Source organism: Arachis ipaensis, chromosome B06 (genome assembly GCF_000816755.2).
Source record: "Arachis ipaensis cultivar K30076 chromosome B06, Araip1.1, whole genome shotgun sequence".
NCBI lineage: Eukaryota > Viridiplantae > Streptophyta > Magnoliopsida > Fabales > Fabaceae > Arachis > Arachis ipaensis.
The window spans coordinates 104213329-104222594 of NC_029790.2; the positions used below are offsets into that span (position 1 = coordinate 104213329).

General features: G+C 40.1%; 1 protein-coding gene across 1 annotated transcript; it reads left to right on the top strand.

The window, feature by feature from the left end:
- Positions 4486-5661, top strand: LOC107647183 (F-box protein At5g07610-like). The gene has a single exon (XM_016351299.1). The coding sequence runs from the start codon at positions 4486-4488 to the stop codon at positions 5659-5661; it is 1176 nt and encodes a 391-aa protein (XP_016206785.1).

Below are 9266 nucleotides of genomic sequence, written 5' to 3' on the forward strand. Positions count from 1 at the left end.
GATAATGAATTAAAATCAGAATAGAAAGAAAATATGGAATATACAGAAGCTAAACAATCCAACAGCTAATCATGCTAAGCAACAATACCAAAATCACATTATTGCTATATTAAAAATATTGTAGCAACCCTTCTTGCAAAAAATTATTGTAGCAACCCTTCTTGCAAAAAATTATTGCTAACCTTACTAAGCTCTAATCACCATAAAATTTGATATTCACCAACTAAATTTACAAGCTTTAAAAGAAACTAGATTCACAAACTTATCAAAATTTGGATTATGTAACAAAATTCTGCATAATTCTAACTTTTGCCAACCATCAACTTCAACCATAAAATCTTGTTTTAATTAATTTTAAGAGCACAAATCCAGTTTTAATACTCCATTTACCTAGGATAAATATTTCAAAAAGGTTAATGAAATCTTTCCCCAAAATTATCATATTTTGGATTCACCAAGACACCAACTATTAAGTAAATAGGTTTCTTACTAATATAAGCAAACTTACTAACACAGTAACACTCATCAGAAATCTAATTTTGAAACTCAAACACATCTAATCTCACACTAGTGAAGTAGTGAATAGTAATCATGTAGTCAATTCTCATCCTAACTCAACTTTGATTCTCAATTCCATAATCTCCTTTTGGGAAAAAATTTAAAACAAGTTCATAGTTCACATTTCACAATTCATAGTTCAACCATTTTGAAATCACCCACCTCAGTTTATTAACAAGAGAATTAAAATGGGTGATGCAAACAAACAAAGAAAAACTCAGAGAGGGACAGAAAACGAAGAAACCCACCTCTGATTCCGCGTGAGGGAGGAGAAGCAGCCACTGATTTCGAAGGTAGAATGCAGATCCTTTCACCGTTTCAATTTTCAACGCAAAAGTAGTTCTCGAGTCAGGGTCTCAGGGAGGAGAAGATTATATTTGGGGCTATTAGGGTTTATAGGGCCAGTCCTGTTTTGATTTTTGTTGGGGAGGCTTAATTAGGGCTAGGCTTACAAAATATGATTTTGTAATTTGTAGGGCTGTGGGCTAGAATTATTTTGGAGGGTTGAGGGCTAGCCCTAAGGTTTGGGCTAAATTGACACTTCTACCCACGGGTCTTCAGGTTAGAATCCGTCTTAGGTCAGGGAGGAGAAACAATAGTCTCATTCACAACAATCTTATCAGGATCAAGAGGGGAAAGATCTAGGTCAGGAGCAATGACTCCGACATGTTCTTTCCAAATTCTCCAAGCCTCCTCCGAGCTCTCTGCCACGGAGTCCTCCAAATTCTGATAAGCCTTCCGACCTTTCTCCAGCTCCCGCTGGAGATCAATGTTCTCAGAAAAGACCCTGACATTGAAGTCGGGACCTCTCCTGCTTCAACCAGGTAACTTCTCCTTGGAGCCTTTTCTCTTTCTCTTGATAGAGGCCAATCCTCCCCTGAAACTCCTCAACCTTTCGGATAGAACTCAAAGAGCTAAGGAGAGTTTGGTCCAAAATATTAAGAAGTTTTGTGCATACCCCAGCAGCCCGAACACTCCCCTGAACCATGATATTAAGATGGTTTCGAACGGAAGCATCATCCATATTGATCCGAGTATGGGAAAAGATGTTATTCCAAACGAATTTGGGACCATCAAAAATAGCTTCCCCAGAAAAAGAAGAGCCAGACTCTGAAGTCTTGCACTTCTTCTTCTTGGGTTCAGGGGAAGGTTGGATGGGGGGAGGAAGAGAAGAAGCAGAGGCAGAAGTTACTATAATTGGACAAGAAGAGGTCCCCAGATCACGAGGAGGAGGAGGAGTGTCAGCAGACCTCGCAGCATCAACCCGAGCCCGAGACCTTCTCTTGGCATCCTGAACCTTCTGGTAGGAGGCGCTGGAACCATTCTTCACCCTCTCTGAAAAGAAGAAAACAAAGAGTTAGTCTACAAATCGGAAGACTACAAGTCAGAAGACTATAAGTCGGAAGTTACCAAAATCAACAAAAAGAAAAAACGAAAGCTACCTAATTGGGTCCGTAGAAAGCTCGGAGATCCCAACAAAAATTTCTTAGTGTCCAAATAGGGGGCCCTTCCCCGGACATCTCGAAAAAACCCCACGATAGCCTCCTCTACCTCATCCAAATCTTCCAGGCCATATTTCTCCATTGGAGAGGCCTCTAGCCAATAAAGAGGAAATCGGGGGTTGGAGTTTTCATCAAGGAAAAAGGGATGGTAACCCTCTACAATTTGGATTTTGAAAAAGAAATTCTTGAAAACATAAAAAGATTCGTCAAACATAGAAAAAACTTTTCGACCTCGAATGGCCCGGAAAGAAATCCACTGCTGCTTGTTATTTTGCCCACTAAAGGGCTTGGTCATATGGAAAAGATAAAAAAAGATCCTTAAAGAGGTTGGAAAATCCAGCTCTCGACTAACAAGTTGATAAATTTTCATGAAACCCCAAGAGTTGGGGTGAAGATGGGTAGGAGCAACTCGGCAATGACATAACACGCTTAGTTTGAAGTCGGAAAAAGGCAGAAGGACCCCTAGGCAGGTAAAAAGGCAGTCATACATAAAAAAGAAATAAGGGTCAGCATCAGCAGCCTTCCCAAAACAAACCCGGTCTTCAGGACCCGGGGCAATCAACTCATACTTTGACTCATCATCATCAGAGCCACAGATCCTATGGTGGGTGCGGAGGTCGGTGATGTAGTCTGTGTCTACTAAGAGTTTCTCCTCAAGAACAGTAACATCTACCCACTCAGAAACGAGGGAAGACATCTTTTCCAGTAAAAAAGAAGTAGCTAAAAAGATAACGAGACCTACAAAGAAAAACAGAAAAAAGATAAAAAACAGGATCTCTAAAAGAACAAAGCAGTCCCTCACTAAAACAGAGTCACCAGACCTACAGATAGACACGCTACGAACACGCAAAAACTCTTCCAACGTGCAAAATAAAGCATCAAAAAATAAAGAGGGGAAGAAGAAGAGACTAACCTTTGTTGATAAGCGCGAAGGAAAACGAATATAGCAGTAGCGAAGCACTCCAAAAAAGGAAGACTAGAGAGTTTTTCCTTTGAAAGAAACAGAGAGTGTAAGCAGGAAGCTTTTAGAAGACGAAAGAAAACAAAGAAAAGAGAGGAAAAAGAATTTATAAATACGCTAGGGGCAACTTGGTAAAAATCGACGCAATCATTAAAGAAATGCGTCGTTACCAATGTAACTGCTCCCACGTGTAAATGCAAGACCCGTAACAGACGCAACGTTTGATTAGACGCGACTGTTGAGAAATTTAAATCACGTCGGTTTCAAAATCATGTCAGTTTCAAAATCACGTCGGCTACAAGCCCGAGTTCAAATACTCGAATCCAACTCGTAAGTAAAAGAGATCGGACTCGAGTAGGGGCACTGTTCATACCCTGACCCAACACTAGGGCCCAGGTCCAAATAAACCAAAAAGGGCCAATCCAAAGATTGGCCTTCATTATCCACCGACCTCCTTATAAGAAGTCGGATCGAATACAGACTCCACTCCAAAGAAGTCGGGATCGAATGATAGTTGGCCGATAACGCTTATTCAAATAAATAACTGTCCCTAAAATCTCTCAGCCCACTTCCAGGAGCCATATCTCAACTTCCCTAAGATAAAGGGACGGTTATCCACCTTAAAAGGTGGAACTACTTATTTAAAAAATTTTTATTGGAGAAAAAAAAACTTAACTAACTATATAAATTTTATTCATAGAAAATAATATCCTTTGAAACCAAGAATCAATTATTGCCTTATATAAAATTCCAAAAAACGTATGTAAAAATGCAAATTACTATATTGCTTTATATCTTATTTGGTACAAGCATTAATTCATTGACTACCCATAAATTCTTATATAAAATTTTATTCCACAACGTATTAGTCTTGATCTGCTAAAAGATACCGAAGAGAAGAAAAAAATTATCTATATCTTAAACCTTTCCTTTTCAAAGGTATACGACTAGTAATTCACTGAAAAACATGATTAGGAAAGTACTGATTACAAAGATCTCATGCAATAAAAATAATGGATCTCTTCAATTATAATTCCTCATAAAACACATGGAAAGTCTGAATGTGAATTCAGTTAATTCCAAATTGACACCAATATTTTGAAATTGAGAATCATTTATTACTTTATATACAAAACAATACAGATATCAAGATATATACTTCCTTATGCGTATGTTAAAAAAGGTATGGAATTCTTTCATTTATGTATGTATTGCTTACTGCTTATTATTCTTTCTCTAATTGTTACTTATACCGCTTAAACCCTTTTTTTTTTCACATTTATACAACTACAAAATTTAATGAAAAAAAAAAGTGACAAAAGGTTTGATTTTCTACCAAAAAAGGATAGGTCTTAAAAGCGGGTCACTTGCACTTGATTACACTATAAATTCATTTGCATATCACAAGCGAGGCACCAACAAACTCATAAACATCAAAAAATTCATTTCATATTTTTTGCAATCATGAAGCATAGCCCAGGCGATGCTGTTGCCGGGAACAAAGATCTTATGACGGACATATTTCTCCGGCTTCCGGCAAAAGACGTGATCCGATGTAAGTGTGTGTGCAAAGAATGGTTAGCTCTCATTTCCAACCCTCAATTCGGTTACTCACACACTCTTCGTTTTTGCCGCAATAACCGTTATCCACGAGTTCTATTGCTTCGAAAAATCAGTGATGACACGGGCAACATGAAAGTTTGTGTAGTACCTTTCACGTCCAATGACCAAAATACCCTCGTCGAAAATAATATATGTGAACCCGTTTCTTCCATCCTTCAATCTTGCAACGGTCTTCTACTTTGCGACGCTAATACACCGCCGCAATCAACAAACCCTAGAACAAAGAATTTCGAACAACGTTGCAGCTACCGTGTAATTAACCCTGCCATTAATTGTTGCTTCAATCTAACCTACAATAGTATCAAACCTTATCCGCATTTCTTGATGCCATTTCTTTATTACGAGCCTCAAGATTCCCCTTATTACAAAGTGATCATGTTCAGTGAAATTTCTTGGACTTCTCAAAGAAGTGCAGTTGAGATTAGTGTTTATTCATCAGAGACAGATTCATGGACTGAATATGGGGTTTTCTGTCAGGGCGTACCTGTTAAGTTTGGTGTTTATTGCAACGGTTTTGTTCATTGGTTCAGTCCTCACAAGATATTGATCTATTTCGATATCAAGAAGCTTTGCTTTAACGAATTGCGATGGACATCATATGAATTTTGCATTATGAATGTACAATATTTTGGACAATCCGGAGGGAATCTGCACTTGGTTGTGGCTAATCCTAAAAGGGAATTGGAATATCATATTTGGGAATTGGAGAAAGATTATTGTGGGTGGATTTTGAAATACCATATGGATCTTAATCGTATCTGTGAAGGGGTAAATTTGAAAGTACAGTATCCTGCTGATCAAGTTTCTATGTGTGTTGTCTGCCAAGAAAATGAAGAAGAGGACTCAGCAATTTTGTTCCTCAGTGATTCTAATGATGATGAGAAGATCAAGATTGTGTCTTATAATTTGAACAATCATGGTTCAAGAATTCTCCATGAACTAAATCAAGAGTATTCGTTCAAGGCATTGCAGTACTTTGAAACTCTTTCACGTGCTACTAGATTTGATCATGTTTGAAATTAGTTTAGGATTATTATTATTATTATTATTATTTTGGGTTATAGTTTCCGTAATTTCTATTGAGTTGGTACTATTTGTAGTGGGTGGTGTGATTGGTACTTTTTTGTTTAGATAAAACACTGTATAAACAAAGAGTAACACAATTATGATAGCAGATACTCTCATAAAGTTGTTCTAAAATATTTTTTTTTAAGGATGCTTATGTGTTAAACTATGATTGGATGTATTTAATAAACCGATTTAATGATTTGAAGATTGAAAACAAAAAAAATTGGTCTTTTATAATAACTTCAATGAACTTAATTGTCCATACCATAACTATCAAATTTGGTTCAATCTGGCCTACTTACATAATCGAATCGGATCATTCTTTTTTTTTTTTTTCAAAATTTCGAAGAATGACGCCGTTCAGCAATCCTAACTCTCCTCCCTCAACGTCAAGCTCGAGCTCTGTGGCTCACTGCGTGCTCTCCTGCCCAAGCTTTCTTCCTCTCTCGGCTCTAGTCTCTCTCACAGTCTCTGGTGTGGCACTCAATCTTATCGCCGCTCTCTTAGCTCGGGTATCTGTCACTGTCTCTGGTCTAGTACTCAGTCGCGATCGTGCGCCTTTCCTGCCCTCGTCGTCGCTGCTGGCGGCAGACGCAGTAGGTTTCGGGATTTGTCTTCGTCGTTCCCTATCTCGCCACTGTCTCGCAGTCAGTCCCACGCCTTCGTTCTGCTCGCAGATGTCTCAACTCTCTTTGGCCATAATTCCTATTGGTATGTTGCAGTTCTTCTCCATAACTTGATTTTAATTCAATTTTGCTTTAAGGTTTGATGGGCTTGGTGTGATTATTTCTAGAAATCCTTCAGTTGGGGCTTGTCGTTTTATTTTAGGAGTTAGAGATAGATTCTAATTCATCTGCTCCTCATATAACAACATATAAATATCATCTGTGCATTCTACCGGTAATTTTAATCATTCAATATATTTTTTAAGTAATGTCTGAATTTAGAGGTTTCATAATCTGGATTTTGATGGATGATGGATATAGAAGTTAAAGTAGAATTAGCCGATGTAGTTTCTGTAAGCAATTAGAAACATACTGTTCATACCCTGACCCAATAATAAAGGCCTAGGATCCAAGCAAAAAGGCCCAACCCAAAGGGTTGGCCCTCACCCAGTACCAGCCTTCATCCCCAGAAGTCGGTACTGAACACGCAGGTATCACTAAGTTCCAATACTCTCTAACCTGCTCACACTCTTGCTAACTTAGGCATCGGAGTGTCTTTGCAGGTACCACCCCCCATTCTTTCACACGTACAAGTCGGACGGAGGAACACCGAGTAACAGATCCACTCGAAAGCCACCTCCTTCATACGTTTAGGCCAACCAACGCCATCCAGCCCATTAATCTCCGGTTACCTACCGTAACATTGGCGCCGTTTCCGGGGACCCGAGAGATCAACCAGTGATGGCGGATAGATCCCCTGAAGAGGGTCATGTGGAGACAGATTCTGAACAAGAGAATCTGAACACTGGAAACAATGAGGCAGACCAGACCCTTCACCAGGAAGCCAATGATCAACACAGGGAAGGCACCTCCAGAATAAAAAACCCGAAGGTAAATTCCTCGGAGGGGTGCGAATCAGAAAAAGAAGGACCATCCCACGCAATTGAGCTCATGGGATTAGTCCACAGTCGCCTCGAGCAGCTAGAACAGGAACGGGAACGACAAAAGAAAACCGAAAAGAACCTAAAAGAGGAGATGGAGCGACGAAAAGAGTTAGAAAGAAAACTCTTAAAGTTAGAATCCTCCTTCAAAGGTCATAACTCCCACGACGGTAGAGAAGATTCGCCCTTAGGGGAGAAAGATCCTTTTAGCGAGGACATAATGAGGGCAAAAGTTCCGAGAAATTTTAGAAGCCCCGATATGGACCTCTACGACGGAACCACTGATCCAAAGCATCGTTGGGCTGAAGAGCTCCAACAAGTACTATATGCTTACAGAACAACCCCCCAATCCGCCACTGGAGAAACACCCTTCCGACTAGTTTATGGCGTAGAAGCCATGATCCCAATAGAGGTCAATGAGCAAAGCCCAAGAGTGATTTTCCATGACGAGATCGGGAATATACAGGGGCACAAAGAGGAGCTTGACTTGCTCCCCGAAATCCGAGAAGAAGCCCAGATAAGAGAAGCAGCGTTGAAGCAAAGGATGACCGCGAGATACAACAAAAAAGTCATTCGAAGAAGTTTCACCCCAGATGACTTGGTCCTAATCAGAAACGATATTGGAGTCAACAAATCGGGGGAAGGAAAGCTCGCTGCTAATTGGAAAGGACCATACAAGATCAACGAGGTCTTAGGAAAAGGCTATTATAGGGTAACCGACTTCGACGGCAATGAGTTACCAAGATCATGGCATGCTTGTAATATGAAAAGGTACTACAGCTAAAAGCCAACCCTACTCCCTGATGTACTCTTTTCCCAATTTCATGATTTTTTCCCAAAATCAAAGGGTTTTTTCTGAAAAGGGTTTTTAACGAGGCATCATAGTAGGGGCTAAGGGAAAATAAATTATCAAAAGCCCTTAGTAGCAACAAGGTACCTCCTCAATTAATAAAGATCCCTTTCATTTTAAATATCTCTTTTAAATTCCCTTTCTATTCCCTTTCTACGAAACGCGCCGATTTAAGGTTAAGAGCCTACCCCGACACCTTGTACGGATTAGGCGACACGCCAATAAAGCCACTAGGATTTTTGCCCCTCCACACCACCTTTGGAAAGGGGGAAAATCAAAGACTCTGAGTATAGACTTCATAGTCATCGACGTGGGGTCGGCCTATAATGCTTTAATCGGCAGAGCTGCCCTTAATCGACTCGGAGCGGTGGTATCGACACTAGCCCAGTGCCTCGCCGACTTCATTGCAGAATATGCAAGGGATCAAGAGGATAAACCAACTACATGGGAACTCTATGTAGATGGATCCTCCAATAAAATAGGAAGCGGCGCAGGCATAATATTGGTAGATGAAAGGGGAACCCAGATAGAGGTTTCCCTCAAGTTTGAATTCCCAGCTTCAAATAATCAGGCAAAATATGAAGCCTTGATTGCAGGATTGAAGCTGGCAGAAGAAGTCGGTGCTACGAAGGTAATGATATACAGTGACTCTCAAGTGGTGACCTCCCAAATAAGTGGAGAGTATCAAGCAAAAGACCCAAATATGAAGAGATACTTGGAAAAAACTCTGGAACACCTTGGACGCTTTGCAGAAACCGAGGTCACGCATATAACTCGGGACCTAAATAGCAGAGCAGACGCCCTATCCAAGTTAGCAAGTACCAAGCCAGGAGGAAATAACAGAAGCCTGATCCAAGAAACTCTCCAGGAACATTCAGTGGTAAAAATGGAAGACAAACAAGAAGTCTTTGAAGTGGTCGGATTAAACCTCGGATGGATGAACCCCTTGGTCGAATACCTGAAATTCGACATCCTCCCCAAGGAGGAAAAGGAGGCCAAGAAAATCCGAAGGGAAGCACAACACTATACCTTGGTGAAAAATATTCTCTATAGAAGGGGGATATGATACGAGGGTTAGCTGGCAGATAACACTCATTC

Excerpts from the sequence above, each read along its gene's own strand:
- LOC107647183 (XM_016351299.1), top strand. The coding sequence starts at position 4,486 with ATGAAGCATAGCCCAGGCGATGCTGTTGCCGGGAACAAAGATCTTATG.